Source organism: Mastacembelus armatus, chromosome 15 (genome assembly GCF_900324485.2).
Source record: "Mastacembelus armatus chromosome 15, fMasArm1.2, whole genome shotgun sequence".
NCBI lineage: Eukaryota > Metazoa > Chordata > Actinopteri > Synbranchiformes > Mastacembelidae > Mastacembelus > Mastacembelus armatus.
The window spans coordinates 18,459,845-18,484,913 of NC_046647.1; the positions used below are offsets into that span (position 1 = coordinate 18,459,845).

General features: G+C 40.3%; 1 protein-coding gene across 1 annotated transcript; it reads right to left on the reverse strand.

The window, feature by feature from the left end:
* Positions 1-6,916: 6,916 nt before the first annotated feature.
* On the reverse strand, positions 6,917-10,209 carry six2a (SIX homeobox 2a). The gene is made up of 2 exons (XM_026310239.1): positions 9,329-10,209; positions 6,917-7,894 (listed from the first exon to the last, which is right to left on the reverse strand). The coding sequence occupies exons 1-2, from the start codon at positions 9,886-9,888 to the stop codon at positions 7,582-7,584; spliced, it is 873 nt and encodes a 290-aa protein (XP_026166024.1). The 5' UTR covers positions 9,889-10,209; the 3' UTR covers positions 6,917-7,581.
* Positions 10,210-25,069: the final 14,860 nt, after the last annotated feature.

Genomic DNA, 25,069 nt, shown 5'->3' on the forward strand with positions numbered 1-25,069 from the left:
TTAATTGCTTGGCAAAATAAGGGGTCTAACTTCATATGTATATCCTTGAACTGCTATACAAAAAAAGACATGTTTCTAACACAAATGCATTTATTATTTCATTTGTCTTAAAGAAGGCCACCAAAGCACCCACCAGTTGAGCAGAGACTCACTGTAAAAGAATGCACAGTGTCTCATCTGTGCATGACTAAGCTTTTATCAGGACCAGATGACAGCAAAGCCCTGTGAGACCTCCCCAGTACCACACTGGCATCACACCTTTCTTAGGTTTCAGGGCACTATGACATAAAGTAAACAAATCAAACATCAGTAAATGATCAGCAGCACAGAAATATGGCACACTACCAAGCCTAAACTGTCAAAACTAAATAGCAGACTGCAAAGTAAAATTATGAGAATAATGGCAATTAGGCAATTATAAAAGCAAACTAAATAACACAGCAAATAAAGCAGGAGCCTAAACGTACTGATCCTATCAATATTTCAATTTTATTTTTTAGTCTATTTGTGTTGTAATAAAATTTGGGGATTCAGAAAAGTGTTTTCCTGCAAAAACTGGCATAGAAATGTATATAACCAATAATATATCTGAAATATGGTGTCATAATAATGACGATGGCTTTTAATGATTACATCATAATTTTACAGATTTACAGTTGGTGAATGGGGAAAATCTGGGTCAAGGAAAATTAAAAACTAACCAACCAAAACGTGATAAAATAAAAACTGTCAAAAGCTCCATAAATTTAGTATTTTCATTTGTATGTTATTGCAATATCAGATGACTACTACTGACAATAATGTAAAGGGTGACTAAACTGATGGATAGACCAGGTTTACCACAGTTTATCTGACTGACACTCTACTGCTAGTTGATATAACATCAAGTAAAAGGCCAGATAGGCTGAACGTAAAATACAGCAAACTATGAAAATCTTGTGCATGATTTAACCTGCCCTTTGGCGTTCAGAGTGAACGGTGAAAGCATAAAGAATGCTGCAGTTAATCTTTATGTTGGACAGATTTAATGGAACGGTGTCAAGTGACAATAGCTGGAAAAGCCATTGGAGTGAACCTAATGCGATCAGAATAGCCCATGTCTGTCTCCCATCTAGGAATTTACACTCAAGGAAAAGGCCCAGGTGAGGCTTTCTTAGCCCCATGTACACACACACATAAACAAGTGCGCACAAACACACACGGTATTTCACAAATACTGCAACCCCCTTCTCTTTAGCTTTTACACCAACATATGCTTGAGCTTGTCTCCCCATATCAATATAAAGAGTTTAGAAGACACAATAATGTAGTTGTAAGGAGATTTAATATTGTATTTGTAAACAACCACAGCTACTCCTGTGGTCAAACCAGCTGGTGTATAAGCCAATAAAGAATACCAACCAACTAAAACAGAGTAGTAATAATATAAACTAAGCCTTCAAAGGATTAATAAACAATTAATGCCATTTGATCTGTGTACAACTACATAGTTGTATCTTCTAAACCATGTACTAACTTTTTGTGTGATGTGTTCCTGTTTCAGCTGCTTTCTGTGGTGACTCCAGCTGAACTCCTCATTTGTTGATACGTCTCCTCTCCTCTCTGGACTTGGTCTGCCAGGTGACCTTTCACTCGAGCAAAGGGCACCTGCAGTGTGCTTATGTGTGTGTGTTTCAGTGTATGTGAGCGTGGTTCTGCTTTGTAACAGTATGCGTCCAGCACACAGGGAGTGCATTAATGCTCGTACTCCCCTGGCCATCTCTCGCTCTTTTTTTTTTTTTTTTTTTTTTTTGTCTGTAACTCTACACCATGTACCCTGCGACTCCCTCCTCCTGGCTCACCAAACCCCCTACTGTTTTATCCTGCTTTATGGGACACACCTGATCCACCAAAAATGTATAATGGCTGAGGAAAGGCTGAAATCAGTGAGTTCAATAAACATACCACTGTGTTTGACCTCAAAGTGCCGTAAAATTAAGTAAAACCAAATAAAAATATTTCATATATGTTAGACATGCTGTGCTCTGAAAGTGAACTCTTGTAAGTATGTTGTTTTCTCTTTGCAGTACTTGTATTTACAAAAACAGGGTATTCATTAGTTACAGACTTATATGTTTTAAAGGCCAAATGTGTAATTCTGAACTATAACGATAACAGGTTCTTTCACTATAACATTTTGTCTTGTCTGAGCTGATCATGATTGAATATATAGTTTATTTACAAAGATCACTGAACAACCGTTTACATCATCAGAAAACACTAATAGCTTTAATTTACTGCAAAAGATGGATTGACCAGTTTTGGAGTAATAACAGGTTCCAAAACTGTATTTTAATTTAGGATGCTGAGGCTTGTTATTGTCTCTAATGTACATTTTAAATCCAGTTCGGTTTGCTACTGCTGAACTCTGATTTAAAAAACGTCACAGCATCCGATTATTAAAGGTAGAGGGTGAATTTAGTTGATTTTAGACTTTTTTCCTTATAGAGCAAGGTGTTTACTTCTCCTACTCGTGGAAATGTAATTGCAGCTCTTACGGTTTTTAGATTATCAAAGAGGAATGTGAATATCAAACATGTTGCTCTCATTCCACATGATGGTTTCATCTGTGTTGATGAATAGTCTGCTGTTATAGCCTGCAACTAGAGAAGGGGGAAGAGTTTGTCCTTCTCACTGTTAACTGACACTGACATACAGTTCGGCTCAGATCCAGTAAATGTGAATGTGATAAACACACTGGATCACAAATGATGGTGTCTGCTGTATGTAGACACACAAGAGACCAGACCTGACTGCACCACAATTGTGTGTGCTATTTAATGTAGAAATCCAAGCCTTCATTTAGAGCTAAAACATGTAAAGGTTTACATAAAACTGCACACACTTTCCATGTTGCTGTGGAAGCCCATAGGGAAAAGTGAGCATTTAACGATAGTGATGGTGCAACCAGTTGATATTCCTCTCTGTCGTCTGACCCAAACAGTTTCCACTTTGCAGTCACACTATATCACTAATGTAAATCCCAGCTGTCTTACTCACTTGTTAGCAGCGGCAGCAACACCTCGAAGCAACAAGTGGCATGAATCAGTAACTGTTCACACTCAGTGCCACAACACTGTAATATCACCCTCACAGCCACTCGGTGTGTAATGTTTACAATTAACAGGGGCCATGTCTGGAACCTGCAGCTCTGTCACTTGCTGCACATTTGTCTGTAAAATTACTGGGGTCATCTTAAAACCACTGAGCTTTAGCCTAAAACTGGCACAGTGCAACATCCCAGAGCAGCTGATTTTAAACCTTTATGTCCAGCTGAAGTTTCCTCCAGCAAAACAGTGAATCTCATCCAGCTCGGAGGCTGCTGCTATAAAAGTTTGACCTCTGACCTCCCTGAAGGGGGTCCAAGGGAAAAGAGAATTTCCCCACTGGGATTAATAATGTGTCACATTAAAACTATCATCACTGTAGCTGACACTGTCCCTGCTGTGCAGTGTGTTAATAGCACTTTTAAAAGGGATTGCTAAGTATCTTCAGCTTTATTGATTTCTAGACTGTTTTTCAAACTTGGAACGAATGATAAGATAATTTAGGACAGTGTCAGGCACCAAATGTGCTGAAATGCGCCTCAAACAAAACACTTTGGAGATGCATGTAATTCAGTACGTGACGTCTCCTACACCATCTTACTTTATCAGTCAGTTATTGATCATCTCTATTTTATGATCTCAACTAATAACGAATATTTAAATAAACCATTTAAAATAATAAAATAATATTTAAATGGCGGCAGTGCCTCTTATTAACATGAATGCACATTTTAGTCTGCTTCTCTTCGATATTATCAGTTTTTAAAAAATAAATCTTACATTCACCAAAGAAATAGAAAAAATAACTCCTTAAAATTGATATTATACCGATTTAAAGTTGTGTTTCCATAAGAAATTATTATTATATGATATATAAAATCAGATAAATGAATTCTGCACTCTTCGGATTTTTTCCTTCCTAATTATTTTCATCTCATTTCTGAACAAACCACACTTGAATTCAGAACTGACAAATTTGAGAAAAGGGTAAATAAAATAAGAAAATTGTTTTGTTTTGTTTTTTTATTTAGGAAAACTACCTAAACTAAGAAAAGAAACGTTCAAATTAAATTTAATCTGCGTGACTCGCGGGACGTCTATCTGGAATTTTAGCGAGAAAACCAATGAAGGAAAATGTTAAAAAATGATTGTCGTTCAGCTTGGCTATAGGTTACATATAGAATAAATCGAAATGCAGTATATAGAATCTACAGCCATGCGAGTGAAACTATTTTTCACAAAACTACACGAAAGCCACGTGTGTTAGACGCGTTTTGTGCGGTGATGTAATTGTTGGGGCAATAATAACTCACTCATTTGTTCAGCCGGGCCGATCAGCTTTGCTTAATAATCTATAAAAGTGGATGTGATTTTTTCATGGGGCCAGGACTCAACAGTTTCTCCAGATTGTTTGATTTGTGTCCTGAGGCAGCGTGACATTAACTTCTATTTCACAAGCTTGTTTGTCTAAAGTTGTTGAACACTCCGCGTTTAATCTCCGCAACATCCTCACCCGGTGCCGCATTGACAGGCGATTAAATAGCCCGCGGATGAATTTGCGCGACAAACCACCACTCGCTCACACCTGTCAGACTGTTTATCCGGACTCCTGTGATGCTTTTAGAGGACCGGTATTCCCATAAGCCAGTTTGGCAGCATCTCATCAGCGTTTATAAGCAGCGCGTCTTGTTCGGTATTTTCTTTTCCCCAACATCTTCTGCCCAGAAGCAGGTTTAACAGCCTCCCTCCACAGGCACACATGGCGCACTCTCAGCGCCAGTCCATTGCCTTGTGGGGGGAAAAGAGAGAGTGAAAGCACCAGGAGACCAGAATCCCAGCTCTCTGTGGGGTCAGAGAGTTGGTTTTGTGAGATACCAACTATTCCGTGTTATGTCTCCTCAGCAGCCGCTGTCACAGGCTTGTTGAGAGTAGGCCTGGTTAATTATGAAGTGTGGGCTTTGAGCTGAATGTGTAATTGACCTGCGCCAGTAACTCTAGCCAACTAGCTGCGACTGGTGCTTCGCATTTACATAGAAGAGGCAGACGGTTCACACACACACACACACACACACACACACACACACACACACACACACACACACACACACTGTATACACTATTCATATTTACACTCTCATTAGAGCCGTTCGTTGTTTCACGTATGAAAACACGTCTCCACCCATGTGCATGTGAACAAAAACAACATCCACTACATATTATGGGCAACCACGTCTGTAATGTACTGACAAAACAAATATTTGGGATGGGTCTAAGAGTGAGTTACGGTTCTTGGTGCACATTTGATATTTTCCCCAAATAAGTTGAGGAGAACAGTCTGGCACAAAGTTATTATGGCACTAAAACACTGTGGGTACTGTGATATACAGGCAGCAACGGGCCTGAGGCGCACTGAGCGCACTCTCGTCTAGAGGGGCAGCACGACAGGCGGGGAGATGCTGTTTTAGGTGCGCTGCACTGAACACGGCAGCTCTGGGGGCGAAGGTGTAGCAAGACTGAAGCTGTTCAAACAAAGTGTCTTCTTTCAACGCCCGTTTCCAGGCCTGTGTTTTCTTTCCTTCGCCAAACACTACGACACTTTTGTTCTCCTCGTGCCGAGCGCGGAAAGATAAGGTGTCATCACTTCAACATCAAGGGTCGCGTTTGGAAAAGCACGTACAGGGTAGATCTCTGCCAGTTTTAGCCACAATAGCCACAGACAGTCAGTCTCTTCGCTAGTGTTGATTTTACAAACCCTGAATTAAGTGCCGGTGTTTTCCTTTGCTCTCGCCCTCCTCGTTGTCATTTTAACATCGAGTCTGGTCTGAAGCTGCTGATCATCACTTCAACACATCCTACAGGCCTGAACGCAGTTAAACTCAGAAACGCAATAATTCAGCTTTGGCATTTAAAGCTCTCCCCTTAAAGGATCCATGTATCTAACTTACAAAATGCTGTTACATTACATACTTCTTTTCTTCTCTTCACGTTTCCAGACCATCCGCTTCTTTACACCCAGATCTTGCATTTCCACTTTAACTGCATGGACAGAAGAGAGGGTGGAGAAACAGTGGAGAAATGAGAGAAACACACAGATTCCTCCTTAACTTTCCTCCCAGTATTTATGATTAGATGGGAGATAGTCCCGACCGCCCACACATTCAGAACACGCATATGGGTCAAAGACTAAGATCTCCTTCTTTTGCATAGGCCTACATTTCCCTAAAGTCATTGAGGGACTGGTGCTTCAGCAACAGAATGAAGTACCGATTAAAACCAGCTTTAACACAGTTGTAGTTCAGCGAGGATAGTGAGTCGTCCGAGTAGAATTTGACCAAATCCTGAAACATCCGCAGTTAAAGTGCAAAGAAGTGGAAAATGTGCAGAGGTTAACCAGGAAGCAAACCTGTGACTGTATGAAGACAGAAACTTGTAGCTGTGGAAATATTCGCGCTATTTAAATATTTTTAAAATGTCACCGAGCCTGAAAGGTTTAAAGGACGTGACACGCAGGTGACAACCAGACTGGTTTGCTGCGATGTCAATAATCATTCAGAATCACAGAAATCCTGGGTTTTGATCCATGTAGTTGGTTTTTTATTGTAAAGGTATATGAAACTATAGGTGAACTGTTTTATGCTTCATCCTTTATCGCAAAGTTTACATGCACTCTTTCCACATGAAAATGCAAATAATAATAATAATAATGTCAAGAGATTAAGATATTTCATCCTGTCAATGCTCTTATAAGACACTTGAGAATATCATACCCCATCACCCCTGACAACCCCCCCCCCACCCTCCCCCCCAGAAATCAGCTGTTTATGGCTCTCTTTAAAATCCTGTGTAAACAGAAAGGCGATGGGGTTCTTCCTTTAACTCGCTGCCTATAGAGTCTGTTGCTCTCTAAATCCCTAAAATAACAACGGTAATGGTAACAAGAATTAAGACATTTTATTGTTATTGTTTTCAACAATATAACATGTTAAAGTTATTACATTCCAGTAAAATACGTTTTTATTTTTATTTATTGTTTTTTTTTTTTTTTTTTTTTTTTTACCTAAAATGACCTAGATCCGCTCCGCCTTCTGCCTGCACGCCCACTGCAAAAAATGATCCGTCTTAACAAGTCATATAATCTCAAACCTATTGATCTTCAGAATATCTACCCGACGCGAGGTAAAGGACCAACAGGCCAACAGCGGGAGAAGATGGTTCCTGTTTAAGTGTGTTTCGAATTCTCTGCCTTGACACTTGTTTCTAGAGAAGCCCAGTAACAAGCGTGAGTTTAATTTGGGGGTGAGTGGAGGGACTGAGCCCACTTGTATAAAAAGAGTTTGAATGTTGAGACTAAATGATTTGTTACGGTGGCTGTTTCCGCAGTGTTGCAGTCTGTCTGCCTTGCGCTTTGCCGCAAGTGCTTGACGCTCGTCTCAGGCCACTCGGTACATTACGTTTCCAAAACGGTGCTCTCAGTCCCCTCTCTGGGTCGTTTTGCTTAAGAGCCGAGGTCCACTAGATTAGAAGACATAGGGTTCAGTATGGTGTCATGGTGCAATGAGTGGTGATGGTGCACCGAGTCTGCACCGCTGGGTACGGGGACGGCGCTGGGTCCCGGCGGGGGAGCCAGGCCGTGCAGGGACGGTAAACCGGTGTTTGAGCCGAGGAGCAGAGCCGGGCTCGGAGACGTGTGATCCGGTGTACCCGAGGGTGTCTTATCGTCGTCCGAGCTCCCCAGTAGAGTTTTATTTCCATTCATGGAAGAAGTCAATGGGTTGTGGCTATTGCTGTTGGAGTTCTCGTTGTTTTCTCTGGGAAGAGAAACCAAAATCATTTATCAGTGTTTTGTAAGTAAACTGCAACATGAGCACTTTAGAAAAATGTGCAAAAATGATCAAGTTGTGCCTTTTTTAAAAAACTAAATCTCACATGTACACAAAATATGGAGGAGAGAACCAAATGTGCACAATAAATATTTGTGAATAAATAAAATCATTTTAAAAACCATACCTCTCACATACCGGAGGCCTACATGCACGCACACGCACGCACAATAATGCAAAAATAGTGTTGTCGATGCTACTGTGAGTCAGGTCGTAGGCCCACTATAACCACATTAGGCGTCATTAATGTAAAAACGCTTACTGATGCATCAATCATATTGGAACGTGCCAGGGTGCAAACAATTTGTAGGCGAAGTCACTGAAATAATTAGAGGCTATTGCTCAGTTCACTGCAGTAAATGGCTGTAATGGTGAACAGTGACTAAAGCCCATAAATCTACTTGACTAACCTGCATTAAGTATTTGTGTTTATAGCAAATTATTATAACTAGAGAAACCGGTGGATAAAGACGCCCAACAATAAGGAAAAGCTCTCGGCCTCGGTGTCTGAATAAATAACGTGCTTAATTATTGCTAAATGTGTGCATGTTGCATGTGGCATAATTCATAGGTCTGCAGTGGCGAGTACGGCTTTTCTCAGTGGGAAGACATGATTTACGTTGAGCTTTCAGCCCAAATTAGTGGCCAGAGGGTGAAAGACGATACCAGCCCAGCAAACACCTGTCTAAAGCATGTCTCCCAAACGTCTTTGCACGTCTGTCTGTGTAGTTTCTAAACTTTGAAATGTACAAGCGACTCCAAATGAAACGGCATCAGGGCTGATTTGAAGGCTCCACAGCCCACTACATCAATAACACCGCAAAAGGACTTTTAAACATGTCCTGAGATGTTTTCCTACATGTAGGCTCAGTCCAGGATCCGGAGGGTTAAAGTATTTTCTATCTGATCTTTATGTGAAAGTTACATTTCATGTTAAAATGTGATTCCCGAAACATAAAAGTATGGCAAATACAACTTTTATAACCTTGTAATTTTCCTGACAATGAGCCTTTAATCTTTGGCGTTTTAACTTTTACGCGCGGCCTGGTAAATTATCACAAACACACAAATAACAGTACGGACGTGGCTTTACTAAACTTACAAGTTCAAAAAGTGTTTTCTTCTAATATAATTTGTCACAGTGCCTGGACAGAACTGGAGCATTTAGCTAACCTCATCATATTTGGTTAATGTGATAAATTTCCAGATGTAGGTCAGGAAAAGCTCAGATTCACAGAGTGGCTGTTTGTGACTCAACAGTTTTGTTTTAAATGTGATCTCTATCTGTTTTGTTGACTGGTTTCATAACCATAAAACGCAGAAGATCTAAAAAGTCTGGTGTGTGTTTTTCTTGACTCTTACCTTTCCTTCGCCTCCGCTGCTCGGTCTCGCTGCCGCCGGTTTTTGAACCAGTTGCTGACCTGTGTGGTGGTGAGTCCCGTCGCCTCGGCCAACTCTCTTTTCTCCCGCGGAGACGGGTATGGATTGTGGGTGTACCACTCCCGCAGGATGCTCCTGCTTTTCTCCTTGAAGCAGTAGCTGGTCTCTTCTCCGTCCCAAATGGAGCGGGGCAGGGGGAACTTTCTCCTGACGCGGTACTTCCCCACGGCGCCAAGCGGGCGGCCTCTCAGCTTCTCTGCCTCGATGTAGTGCGCTTTGAGCCACAGCTGCTGCAGCTTTGGGTGGTTGTGCGGCGAAAACTGGTGACTCTCTAGGATCTTGTAGAGCTCTCGGAAGTTCCCCCGGTGGAAGGCGACTACGGCTTTAGCTTTAAGGACGCTCTCATTTTTGTGAAGGTGTTCGCACGCCGGGAGGGACCAGAGGAAGCGTCCCAGCCGCTCTATGTTCCCCCCTTGTTGGAGAACTTCACAGACACACGCCACTTGTTCCTGCGTAAAACCAAACGTCGGAAGCATGGACATGGCGACAACGTAAACCAATACAGATTATATTGTGCCTTACTTCCACGTCTCTCCTCTCAGTCTCACATTAAATCAAGACGCATTAAGTCCATAAGCGACAAAGGGTCCCCAAAAGAGGAGCTTAAAACTTAAACTGCCCAAGGTTCGGATAATATCCAAGTGCGTATTGTGGAATAAACTCAAGTCCATTCAGCCATGCAAAACCCCAGGCGAAAATTCCTCATAAAGTTGGTTGAGAAAGAGAGAAAGTTGTTACTCCCTCCACCGTTCTCCCCGGCCTTTTCTATTCCGTTTCAACATAACCTACTCCCGGAGACAGGGCTCGCTGGCTCGTTTTAATAATATTATTCTAAGCTGGCAAGACAAGCGATTATATGAACTCTGATTGGTCGGTTATCTGACCCGGGGATGGTGAGGATAAGACAATAGCCTTGGTCAAATTATTTGCCATGGTTACGCTGTCACTCAAAGTAACCTGATATGCTTTGAGGTGGCTCCCTGGCAAAGTCAACCCGATTGTTCCCTTCACGAGCAGCCCGCCTACCAATAGAAATATTGCTCAGATTTTTCTTCTAAAACAGTTTTTTTCTTTCTCTTCCCGTTGACAGACACCTCAGGCAGCCAAAGAGCGCAGAGCTGGGGGAGTGTAGAGAGGGAGCGCAGCGCGGATCCCGCAGCTGAGGGAAGGATGGCGCCAGAGCGCACAGAGTCTGCTGCAGTTTGTCTTGATGCCCTCGGCACCTCTCACAAATCAATCAAGTTTTCCCTGACGCCTGGGAACTTTAAAGTTGGCTACGCTCATTATTTCATACAAGCAAAATGACTGTCAACTGCCGACAAGTGATGTAGCCTCTAACGAAAAGTGGTTACCATGAAAGAAAAATTATGTGAAAACAGTTCATTTGATAAATTCTGTCCGAGAAGGCAACAGTTCAACATTTTACATCTCAACAATTTAGCTCCATTTGATACAAGGTGGAAAAAATAAGTTTTTGGTAAAGTGACTTTACAGCAAATAGCTAAAAGCTTCCCCCAGAAATTGTAGTGAAAATAGACGGTCAGACTAGTTAACAGTGTGAGAGATGTTGCAAACAACAAAACATAAGATTTCAGAGCTTCGAAAAAATACACAAAGGTGGGTTTAGAAAGCAACGTATCACAAATATATTGCACATTTAAAGAGGCATATTCTCAGTGTTTCTGGTCACTGGTTCAAGTTCTGTTTGTAGCTAATTCAAGCATTTAAGCGATCTGATATTTTGTAGGTATGTTGCTCTAGAATTAATTCTAATATTGTGATCATATTTATAATTGAAGGTATATGATGATAGACGTTAAGATGATGAATATCTAAGTGAGGGGCGAGGCAGAGGCTGCAGGAGCGCACAGAATCGCAATCTGAAGGTGTGCAGTCGATCTAATGCTGTAATGAAGTGCCCCTGCCTGCTGCTGAGTCTGCTGCACATGGAGCAGAGAAGGGGAGTCTGTCGGGCACCAGGAGAGAAGCAAAACGGCATGAAGTGACCGCTGAGGTAAAAAAATTCCGTTTGTATTTCAGTCAGTGCAGGTTTAGTGCAGCAGTGCATGTCGGATATCATCAAAATCCCAGAAGAGAAGATAAGAGCTGAAGACAAGCTCTGAGAAATTATCTGAATGTGATAATTAAAGAGGTTAAAGAGAAAGAGGTGGATGATTCAGCGAGGAGAAAGTGATGTGAGGGACTTGTTGAAATGATGAGCTTTCGCCCGATGACAGTCCTCACTGTGCAGACTGCTGCGGTGAAGAGCGCACAGTCACACTTCACTGGTTAGTTGTGTCAGGTGTGTGCAGACCTGTGTCACGCGGAGGGACATGTGTGTTATTGACTGTTGGCCCAAAGATTGACCGGTTGGTTGATTTCTATCGCCTCCGCATGGGACCTCTTCATTAGAGACACGACTGTCAGCTCAGCTACACCCACGCTCAGTATCACGCGACACTGCTGCTTCAAACCACACACACACACGACACACACAGACACACACAGACACACACAGACACACACACTTCTATCTCATAACTTATGTGTGCAGTTTGTAATTTTAATCAAAAAGAGCCCCATCAAGGAGGCTCCTCAAGTCTCAGATATAGAAAAATAATAATTTGTCAACTGCTGATACTGAAATAATTTGCGTTCAGATCGCTGCTTCACTTTTGCTACAGATCCTGAGCAATTTGCCAGAATTTCTTGTGTGTGGGCCTTATAGATGAGATATTTCATCTATGTCCTGCCGCTTAAAAATGAATTATTAGTGTAATTATGAAGTTAGTTTATCACCAGAGATGAAGAGTCCTGTAAGCGCAGCTTGATCCCTGTTTCCGTGTTGTGTTTTCCCGTTTAATAAATTGACTTTGGTTTCGCCTGAAGCGCAGTTTGCACAGAGTATTACGGCATTAGCCTGACTGATGATAATCGTCAGGGGACCGGGGCCTGCCTGAAATGGATAGTGAGAAAAATAAGGAAGCGATTTAACATCATAAATATACAGCTCGTATACAGCAACATCCCATTCTTCAATTTAAAATGGATCAGTTTTATTCGCATATGTCTAAAATAAAAACGAATAATAATAATAATAATAATAATAATAATAATAAATCGTTTCTGGACGTGATTAAATTTGTGTAACAGCACCTAAACATTCGGAGCAAGCTGCAGCGCAGACCGATGAGCGCCAGTAAACACAGTTTGACAGACGTGTCATTTTAAACCGATCTCAGATAAAACTTATCACCTCCGTTCATCTAAAACAAACACAGAAATGCCTCGTGATTGAACCCAAAATACACAAGAACCTCTCCCACTGGTGAAAGAAGTGCTGTAATTACCCTCACAGTGGTCACAGTATTTTCCAGAGGTTATGTATCGCCTCATTTTTATGTTTCAGATCAGAGGCCAGTCAGATAGGCCTAATGATTTATTAGTTCGACATTATGGACTGAAAACCTTCCTTGTATTGAAAAACATATACAAAGACGCTTTGCCGTATTTTATTTATTTTTTAGTATTTTTTTCTTGGTGCTTTTTAGTAAAATTCTTCCTCTGATTTAAATGTTCAGCCCTGCTTATGTGGAGGTCTAGTTTATCTCTGCCCGACTCTGTTCTTAGAAGTTTCAGTGTTTTGGGGTGATGATGGGTGCAGATGTAAAGAAGGTAAGGTCTGAGGGGTTAGCATCATGTCTCTCAGTAGATGTTATTCTGGTGAGATGTGCCACTGGTGGTGCCATAATACCTTTGTTAAAGGGCCTATTTGTTGTCACTGCCAAACAAAATCCATGCTGATGGAGTTCTGTGGGATGTTATTAAATTATGATATTTTTAGGCATTTTTGACATAAAAAGTTTAAGATAATTCCTTCCCGATGAAACGATCCCACTTATCCTGTTGCCATGTCTCAGTCAACACCTGCACACCCAGCTAGTCCTGTCTACATACTTATTCAACTAGAACGGATGTGATCAGAAGGGTTAAAGATCAGGGAAGTGAGGATATATAAGAGGAAATACAAGAGTAGTGCAAGTTAATCAAATGTGAATGCTGTTATAAAGGATCTCCATTGTATTGGGCTGTTTATGGTCAGGACTGCTGGCTGTGTGCTTTGGAGGTGACTGAGCAAGTCAGGGTCCCTTGTCCCTGACAGTGTTTGTAAACCACTTGTTTCCACAGATCAGTTTGATCAGAGGGCTGTGGCTCTGAAACAGTAATTATTACGACCACTGATGAATGGAGATCTTGTTTCCCCTAATAGCCAGCCCCCTATTTTCACAACCTCCCACCGCTCACCTCGGCCACTCTCCACCACGACCTTCACTAATTGAGCTGATTATTGCAAGATGTATATTTTGGGGTGTGTTGCAAAGTCTGTGTGTTTGGGTGGGGGGTATATAGGAGGGGATGTGGCTTTTATTCTGTAATACTGCTACATGCACTGACCTGAGACAAGCGCAACAAGGGGTTGATGAGGACCATCCTTTCAGACAGACATTCAAATGTTGGACAGAGGGAGAGAAATTATTAAAGCCAGAGCCTCTGTGTCTATACCGGTTAAGGCGATATGAATGAGGACCTATCCAATAATTGGTTGTTTACATCTATCTTGTTACCCAAGAGGCCAGATCTATCCTATAGAGTAAGGAAAAGATTTCATTAAACCGCACTGGCAAGCAGCAGGGAGGGGTGCCGTGGAGGGGCAGGGCAGAGGTGTGTGTGTGTGTGTGTGTGTGTGTATTGTGAGGGGGTCTTTTCAGAAGGCTCTGAGCAGTCAGCAGGTTCATCAGATTGGACTACTTACATTTCACGCCTACCCTAGAATATACAGGCCTACACAAAACTCAGAAAATCTAACAGTCAGTCATCACCTTCAGCTGGAACAGCAGGAACAAGCAGCGACTTCTGTCTTTTTTCTTACAAAACTCTTCTACATGAAATCTACCTACAGAACCAGCCTCTATAATTCATCACGGTCTCAATTCCGTATTTCTACTAATATGCATTGCAAAATGCTGAACTGATGCAGATTAAACATAACATTTTTATTCAGATTTTCATTAATTTTGATTGGAATATCAAGCAAAATTTCCAGTGGTAAATAATTTGACTTTCGTTCAGACAACACTGACTAGACGACAATAAACTCTCTCCTGAAACCTGTTTAAATTTTAGACTGACAGTTCTTTTGTGCAGTGTTACCTGACAAGTCAAACACTGTGATACATTAATGCTTTGATTATGGATCATTCACAAAATATCCTTGCTCTGTGAAATGCCTCGATAATTTTTTTCATGAGGATTTGACCGAAATTTAAACCAATCTGCAACTAGCACGTAAGCTGTTTGCAGCTGGCTCAAAATCAGCTTTGGTGTGTTTACTTTACACACAATTTTGTTTTCTGAAAGAACAAATTACAAATTAAAAGGCTTGCAATTAATCATCTTTTACCCACCGGCAAAAAAAGCACAGGCACCACACTGCTGCAGAACAAACCTCCACCCAAACTGCAGCCGCCTCAACAACGGAGCAAACAGCAACAAGTGTCTGTTTTTTCACAAGGCTGGTCACTGGAGCTGATGAGTAGCAGTGTGTGTTGGTGTGAGAGAGAGCATGTGCAGCATGCTGCTAGGGTTAATTTATTCGATCAATCACTCCATTTGATTCCTGTTTATTTTCAGGAGTCACACGGTCATTTCAGACGCACACTGAGCCCTTTATGCACTGCCAAGGCGTTTCCCCTTAACCACTAAGACCATATAGCGTGCATTCGGCTATAATTTGGAGAGAAGAGGGGTTTCAGCACTTCTCAGATGTTTCACGGTTTTTAACCTTTATGGTGAAATCCCCTCAGACCTGCCTCTTGTCAAACCTGCAGTGTGCAGACATGCAGGTATAAGAGCTTCACACATACACTGATTTATGTCAGTGCTATAGGCTTGCTTTAAATGACTGCTAACACACTCTAGTGTGGAATTATGTATTATTATCGCCAGCAATTTGGCAACTGGTGCACAGGGCAAAGTATGCAGCCTCTCCATGCATACATCTTTTTTCTATAGGCTTACAGACTGCATGCTTTTTCTGTTAATTTGCTTTAAAAGGGGGATTTTAGTATAAATGGGCCAGACTTGCAAAAAATGGCACTTTTTACTCTCTGTTTTATGTTAACTCTGATTAATGTATTAACTGATTTACAAAAACACAGTTTGTATGGATTTTCATGTGCACTTGATGCAGTTTGCAATGTGATTATATATTTGAATATTTTGGTATGGATGGCAAGCAACTAAGAAACTGCCATGGGACCAGTATGTGACATCAGATAAACCGTGGCCTGCTCTGTCAAAGTAGACAGAAGGCTGGGACATATAATTGGATAATAACATCTAACTGCTTTTGATAGCGTGACATTTGAAACAGCCAAAAAAAAAAAAAAAAAAAAATTGTCATTATGACACTAGTACATTATTTCAGGGACAGAGATTGGATCAGAAGTTATTTTGGAAACTGGTTTGACTAAAACCAGGAAGCACAGAGAAACAAAACAACAACACTTCAACATACTCAGTGTGCTACAATTTTACTGCTTATTAAGATATTCCATCTCAAACATGACTCTATTCTAGGAAATGTGTTTATTCTCAAATTGAGTACTGATAAAGTCAAACCAGTAGACTTCAGAATCCTACATGAGTCTGGCAGCACAGTACTCCTTTACATACAACTCAAGCTTTCCAGTTCCAGCAAAACTCTGCAGCGTCACTTAATGTTTTTCCCTGCTGCAGCATTCTTCATTTTTACAGTGCTGGAACTGTTATATCACGGAAGAATTTATTAAAAGTGAACCACAGTAATTAGCAATGTGCTAATGCTTGAATTTGCATTCATTCCTGTATTCAGGGTTTTTACAACATTTTGTGGTTTCACTTGAAACACAGAGTTGACCTGGTGTCACTGGCCATATGGGCAGTAAATACTTCCATGGTAGAGTCAGAGGTTGTACTGATACTGTACCAAAGAGAGAGGTTTTTATTATACATCATGCTGCATTATGTTTTTATGGCATGAAGATGACTGACAATAACTTGTAGTAATGTGACTGGGGTTTTGTTTACTGCATCACGGTGTTGTTATAACATATAATCAGGGCATTACAAACCAAACGTCTCGGCAAAATGCAGTGCCAAATCAGGAGGTCAGCTATTTCACAGGATCAGTGAAAACTCTGACCTGCTTGCATTACTTGAGGAGAAGTCAAAAGGCTCCCCAAAGCCATTAGGATTTATCCTCTGGGCACCATGACTATACAAAACCTGATGGAGAAAAAGTCGCACATTCTCAGAATTTGGTTGGATAGATGCTCCAGGTTGCATGTATATACATACAACACACACCTGAAGAGACAGATTCTCTCAGGCAGCTGATCTATGTTTCCAAAGAACACAAGGAACTTGGCTAAGGGCCGAGTGATGCTGTCATCAAAGATTAAACCACCACAAATACAGCCTTCTGATCAGTGCTGCTATCTTGTCTAAACAGTCCAGCTCTTATTTGTATCTCTAGAGTTTTTATGCATTCAGTTTATTAGTTGTGCAAGCTCTGCAAATCCAATTTGCACTCTGAAGTCGTAAAGAACAGCCAATAATAATGTGTCTGCTTTCATCTGTGACTTCTCCCTCATTAAACAAAAACCATCCATCAAACCTTGTGCTGCTCACTACTGAGCAAAGCGTTGGATATTATCAAGATAAGAGGAAGTGTTTCCTTTGTAAATACATGTGGCACAGCATATTGCTCATATGTTTTTAAATGGAAGAATTGGGTTTCATGATTGCTTTTTAATTCTGCTTGAAGAGTACAGTATATTAAATACTTGCAAACCTCTGAAAACGTTGTCCAGGAAACTTACAATTATAGTCAGAGTCAGTCTGAACATATGGTAACCACAGCTATTTGAGAGAAAAGATGGGGTTCAGACCGAGGAACTGTCTAATGCACCATTACACTTTACTAAGGTGTAATTTCTCCATTTAAAGTCACTGTTCAAAACCAGTGATTCCATCTATTCCCTCTGAAATGTCCCTATTCAAGTGCAGATCATAATTTTATTCTTTCTATTTACAGCAAATTGTATTTGGACCTACACAACTTTAATAATACAACATTTCTCACAATTCAAGCATACACAATGCACAGTAAATGTATATCTTTAACTTGACTGTTACTGCACTTAGTTAAGGATCACAACTCTACTGAAGCCAGCAGAACATCCTATAGCATTATCGTATGTAACTTTATCCGCCTTATCTCAGAGTAATCCCAGGCCTGCAGGAGACAGCAGTCCCTCCATCACAACCCTAAAAATTACATTCACTTCAGCTTCTTCTATTAGTGTCTTGTACTTTATGTGAGGGGCACGAGAAGTGTTGAAGAATGGGTTAATTCAACTCTGTTTAATTTCTCTCTGGTTTTGATTGTGAGTATAAGACAAGGAACCTCCCATTGCTCTATTCCACATGTAATTTTTTTGATAAGTTAGTGGGCAAATATTTGTTGATCACTATAAAGCGTGACTTGAGATTAGGCAGTCAATTTGGTGGGGGAAATGACTAAAGCAAATGTGCCAGTATTTTCTATGTCATAAGTCAAATATCCCTGCATAGAATTGCAATCACTGCATCTGCAAGGATTCATCCGTGCTTAGTTTCCCTGAGTGTAGCGGTTTACGATTAAAAGGCCTCTCCAGACCACCAAGATAAAGTTCGAGACGAGCTGGAGCTCTCGAGGTCATCTCTAGTGAAGACGTGCCTGTCGGCGTGTAGGGGGATGATGAGCTTTCACACAAGCAGAAAGAGGGGATTACTGTCAATTGCTCCCAAATTGCAATAATACCCACACTGCAGGGCCACCCACACATGTGCTGAGAGACAAGTGATAAATTGCTACACATGTCCATTCCACAGTGGCAATTCCGGACACCAGCATGCTGCCCACAACAATCTCCATTCTCCTATACTGTGACATGTGGAGACAAGTGGAGAGGCTTTCACTGCAAGAGAAACCGAAAATCAAAAAGATAAAGACCTTCAACACTCAGGCTATTTTACTAGCTTATTATGTGTTATTAGGCTAAATATTTTTGTAAATATATTCAACTTTAAATCAGTGGCCTAGGAAAGTATCTGTCACCTTGTAACAGATGGTTTAAAAGTTTAAACATAATGACTGACTTTTGGATTTTTTGCACCCTGCCATACTGAACAGTAATTTATTAAAGAATTCCACCACACACGGAAAATTTGAGTTATCCAAAATGAAAACAGCATATCATATTTTGAAACTAAAGTCTTCTGTGTGTTCTCATTTAGGAATACATCATAATTAGTTCTGATCATATCATTCCTCTGCCTGAGAGCCAAGCAGATGGCTAATCCAGTCCCAGTATCTAATCAGAGCAGTCATTCTAATGACAGTATAATTTCATAAGAGGCCTTTGTCTCAGAATATCCAGAAGCAGCATGGGGGAGATCGCAGATATTCATCATCACTACAGATTGGAAGCAGGCCCTGATAAATGACACATTTGTTTCCTGACTGTCTCTGTTATGGCAGAATGAAGTAAATGTGCTACTGTGTGTGTGTGTGTGTGTGTGTGTGTGTGGAAGAAATGACATAGTTGGAGTATGTGGGTGGATAGCAGCTGCAGGCCTCTCCATGTGCTTTTCTGAACATGTTTGTGTATGTATGCCCATGTCCACTGGTGTGTGTGGACACTGAAGATGAAGTGTGTGTGGACACTGAGGGTGAGCTGTGTATGGACACTGCATGTGTGCATGTGTGTGTCTTCAGTAGTGAGAGCATCAAAGTTCAGTCAAGTTAATAGACAAGGTATTAATGGAGAATTTACACCTTCAGGTCAGGGCACCAACCTAATCAGCACTTTCACTACAGCTGGTGTCTGTGTGTGTGTGTTTGTGTATGTATGTGTGTGTGTGCAGTTTCACAGAACTGTTTACTGCTCTGATCACTCCTCTTATTTCTATGCAGTAATAGCAGTGAATGACTGAGACGTCTCCTCTACAGGCAGAAAAGTGGAACATAGAGAAACAACATCCATAAAATCAGTTGCTGTAGAAAAAAACCCATCCATGATTCTGCAACCCATGAAAAGACATTATTTACTGCACTACAGGAAGTCACAGCTCAGCACAGAGAGACAAAAAAATATATACAGACACAGGAGGGCAGGATCTTCTTTTACTCAGCGTAAGGCTGTTTATCAAGTTGGTGCTCAGCTTGCTGTTTCCTGCAACTGCATGAAACCTGACTGTGTGTTTCTACCTTGGGAAGGAGTGTCCTGGGGTCAGGAAGTGAATGTGACACACACACACACACAAACAGATGTAGGGTTGGTGCACCTCGACTCATATTTACTTCAGCTGGTGTAATATTATCAATAAAAGCCAGGAGGACAGCAGCTCACCGTAAGTCATGACAGACAGGGAGCACCACAGCTGCTCAGAGTTCATCTTCCTCCACAGCAGCGGGGGAGATGAAGAGAGATGTCAGGACAGGGACAAAGAAAGAGACAAGGAAGGAAAAAAGGTAAAGAGAAAGAAAAGAGGACAGATACAGACACAAAAGAGGGAGCTGGGAGGCAGATATCCAACAAAAAGATATTATTGGGAAACACTTGTTGATTAGTCTGTTGGTGACTGGAATTGGTAACAGCAATAATAAATGGTAATAAAATGTCAGGAATAGGAAAAACAAAACTGTCTTAATCTAAAAAGATATAAAAGAAGAAAAACATACACAATGAAGAAGTCAAAAGCACGAGAAATATTAAGCATGCTTGTGTGATACATGACTCTAATGATAACTTGATTATCAAGAGTTACTAAAATTGATCATCAAAACTGATTACTTGCCTAATCATTTCTGTTGGTGGATGGGTATTATTGGTTGATTTGAATAAAACTTTCTTGTCCAAATGTCTACTTGTAACTAGACTTTAAGAAAACAATGTATTAACAAGTTTTGTATAATGTATTTGAACACAGGTCACAGTTCATCAGTTTCATGACTTTGAGATTTTCCTTTTCATGATACACTGAATAACTACACCAGAAAGTTTATATCTTAATATTGACTGAATTTCTTAAATAGCATTTTTTAATAGCTGACCATAACCTCTGAATGTAAAATGAAACTGATGTTATAAGTCACAGACTTGTGTGCTGATGAATTCAATATGAATCAATTAGTTCTACTCTCATGCATGCCAGCAATCATGTTTTTTTTCCCCTTTGCTTGTGAAATTAGGTGTCACGTCTCATTTTGGAATGATGCTCTTCAAATACTTCATCACCAGCCTTCTCAGTTTCGCTGCAGACTCTGGCTGACCTCATTAAGTGATCTCACCAATCACAGATCAAAGTCGTCGGGTTTCTGGCTGGTCAGGTTAATCAGAGGACCACCGTGAAGAAGCAATCAGGTAACATCTAAGTTGACTTAAAGGAATTAGGTTGTTTTTTTGTACATGTCCTCTGAGTTCCTGAAGAACATGTCTGAAGTTGTTTTATCTGAGCATGCATTTTCTGGGGAATTTAAACTTTAGATTTCAATTACGTTAGTCATTAATTATTTTGATTGATTTAATTTGGGTTTTGAAAAAAAACAGTATGCATGCAAACAAATAGTGAGTAAGTCAACTGCAGGCATGGGGTGTAATAGCTTTTTCTTGAATCTGAATTTTTCCAAATCCATTATTGAATCTGTTTAAATTGGATGTTTGTTAAAAACGTGTGTTGCACTCGGCAACAAAACAATTCCAAACTGGTTTGCGTAACAAAAGAAATAGCTTAATTTTTGAGAAGCGGTTTTTCTAAACGTGTTAGTAACATATTAACTGATATTACAGACCCATCAACAGACAAGCATGACACAGAAACTACAGTCAAACCTAAACCATGAACATTCTGCTGAGCTGAAATGTTGTACTTTCACCACATACTTTATCACGGCCCTATGACATTTATTAACCCTGTCCTCAGTTTCCTTCTGCTGTTTGCTCTGCCTGATGCAGAGGCTGTGCTGCAGCAGAAGGAAACTGTAGAAGCTAAAGTGAAAATAATATTAATTCTAGTTTATATTAAGTGAATATTAATTATACAAATTGCAAATGTTTTACATGCACAAGGGACTTAGTGTTACCTGGATGTGATCTGGTTTTTGCAGTGCTGCAGGTTACACAGTCTGACATGTCACACTAGCCTGAAGTCAAGCTCTCGTCTTTCTCAAGTTATTAAAAAATAAAGTACATTTGTACTTTGACGTGTTGGACATTAAATTAATATTTAAACAAAGCCAATGTTGTTCATCATTATTTATGAGTATCCTCCCATGGATATTGTGCTTTTTTCAAAAAAGTAATATTAAACATAACATTTGTTTACAATAGTGTGGCTGAGTTATCAAAAGTTTATATACATCTTTTTAAAGTGACCAAGGAGTGTAAACTAAACAGAATGACAGCTCCAGTAAGGGATTCATTTGGCCATCAACCTCAGTGAATATGGGAATTTTACTAACTTGGAATCAGATACAAAATAGAACCAGCTGTCAGAACCCATCCCCGGTCAACTGTGAGGAAAAGAAAATAATTATGGGTTCATATATAAAGTAATAAACTCTTGAGCACTGAAACTTCACAGTGAAACTTTATATTTTGTCCATACATTTCATTTAATTGTTCAGATTTACAATAGATTACTTCATGCAGCAAGTAATTAAATACAAATGCTGTATTTGAAATTAACATTTTGATTTAATTCATGCTGTATCGTTATTAGAGCGTGTTCATGTGTCCATACGTGTGCGTGCTGGTAAGAACGGCGTGCTTGTATCACTTGCCCCTTTTTGAGGGGAAGTGACATGAGATACTTAAAGACCAAAATTGCCTCACTTAGCCAAACATACTGCCTCTCCTAATACATACACACACACACACACACACACACACACACACACACACGCGCACACACAGAGCCCTCTAAAGGTCAATAACCTCAGGATGTTGGTTCCTCCTCCCAGGATCACAAAACCTGAGCAAAATTACTGAGAGTAAACGGATTCGACTGTAGCTCGGCCTAATGACCACACACACACACACGCGCACACGCGCACACACACACACAGTCTGTGGGTCAGTGAAGGCTGAAGCAGATAGGATGTATAATAACTAATATGACTCTTATATCTCGTTAGCTCATTTGCAATGACAATGGCTGGGAGGGAACCCAGACCTGCATGTACGAATAGTGAACATCCCGTACTATAACTTTGAAGTCTTTTCTGTCTGAGCTCTACTCAAGAGACACTCGGGGCCACTACAGATACATGTCCACACAAACAGAAAGACACACTACTAGTGAGTAACAGTTACATTATTTAGATGAGATTAGTTTGTGAAAGTCAAAATCAAATGAAGTGCTGGGTATGAAGTGGTCAGATTATTGCTGGGAAACCAAATATTACATCTGACTAATTTATGAACAGTGGCTTACTGTTGAACTCTTCAACAATGAACACAAAACATAGTGTCTAACTGAATATAATATCTAACTGGATTTGTGTTTGTAACAGAATCTTAATGGGAATCATGAGCTCTGTGATAATACATGTTATTGTATTTGGCACATTAATCACCCTTTAAACTTTGAACAGAAGTATTCAAAATATATTCGTGGGGTTTTGATGTGGAGACACATGTTACTCCCAGAGATTTACAGGGTATTTCCTTCCTAGTTCTTACACTCCCATTTTACCCTTTTGCAAAATTATTGTCCAGCCTCAGCTGGTAAATTTATTCTCGTATAAAGGTCAGTTTTTGTTCTAATCCCTCTACAAAGTTTTTTTTAAGAATTCTGTCATTTCATAGGGATACTAAAGGTGGAATGACCCAAGTATAGTGTGTATATATATATTATATATATACATACATACACCCCGGCACCCCAATACTTGACCATATGTCCTTTGCCTCAGCACAGCAGCAGTGCAGCCTCTATAGTTACAGTCAGGTTCAGTGAGAAAGACACACATGTTGTACAATAGAAGGCAGGAGGTGGAGGGCATTAAGTTGTGTAGGTGTATGTGTGTGTGGAGGGGGTGGAGGCTGCGGTGTGTTTCTGAAGAAGCGATCTCTCAGTATTGCCTTACCATCAATAACTCTAGGCGCTCACTATAGTGCTGACATAAATTAGCCTGCACCAACAACCCATCTAAAACTTAACTACCACCCTCAACCTCTTCTTAAACACACAAACATCTTTGCATGCACACACTGAAAATTGCACTTTCAGCAAACAAGCACATGCATCCATGCATGTTTTTCACATGCACTCACACACAGAAGCCCAGGCACTCTCAGAGTTTTGGCTAATTAGCTGTCTTTCTTAGTGGTGTGTTTCCTCCTCAGGGTCACCGATAGCAAAGCGCCTGTTAAACCTTATATTCCCCAATGGGGCAGAAAAGACAGAGAAACAGAAGGAGAGTACACTCTTATTAACACAGTGCTCTGTGATTGTGTGTGTGTGCATGTGCACATCTGGACTTTACCGTGTGTATATGTGTGTGAGTGTAGCTCTCTGGGTGGTGTTTCCATGTTCAGGCTAAGTCTCGTAAAGGTAAAAAGATACTCTTTAACCTCAATTTTAGACCAAGCCTTAAAAGTGCACACTGCAACTGTGAGGAGAGGAGAGGAGAGTGTGTTTAAGTTTGTATCGTCTCACAGATGGTTCCTTCAACAATTTGGGAAATGAACGAACCGTTTGAAGGTTAAATTAGTTTATGCAAGTTTGCATGTGATAAGACTGTTCAGTCATAGAAAAAACATGTTTGATATTAAAAATTAATGACCATGTGGCAGCTTGACAACTCTGACCTCATATTGTGACACCATTTAGAAACACTGTAAAAATACCAAGTGGTAAAAAGACTCTACAACACTGTGATGGTGTGTAAACAGATTAAATCATTCATTCATTAGTGACAAAATTAGTGAAAAAAAGCATTTTTTTCCTAGTTTCAGGTTCTGAAATATAGCATTTAGTCACTTTAGTCACTTTTTTTATTCTGACTAAAACAAATATAAGTTTAGAGTGTTTAAGAAACTGGGAATTATCCACTATTGTCTGACCTTTTCTGCATCAACAGAGAAAATAATCAATTTTAAATAATAAATTATGAGCATAATTGTCTGCTGCCATCCTAGAACTAGGTATATAAGGGATTGAGCAGTACATATTCTGTTTTTTAAGAAGTTTGATTTGGTGCATGAGTGTGCTGGGAATGTGTGTGATGGGGAGTCACGAAAATGATGCACAATGATTGCACCGCAATGTTCAACAACACCGAAGCAGCCATTAGAAATTCATTTAGCATCTGATTAGAGGCAAAGTTTTCAAATATGCCTCAGAAGGACATAAACATTATTAGACTTTGGTTTGTGTGTGTTATTTTAGGAAATGGCAGAAATACAAGTTATTTCATAATCACTAAAAAAGTGATGGTAACTGCTGGTAAGTAAGGAAAATACCAAAGACATCAAAATATAAATTAAGAACTCTCTCAGTATTCACGGCTTT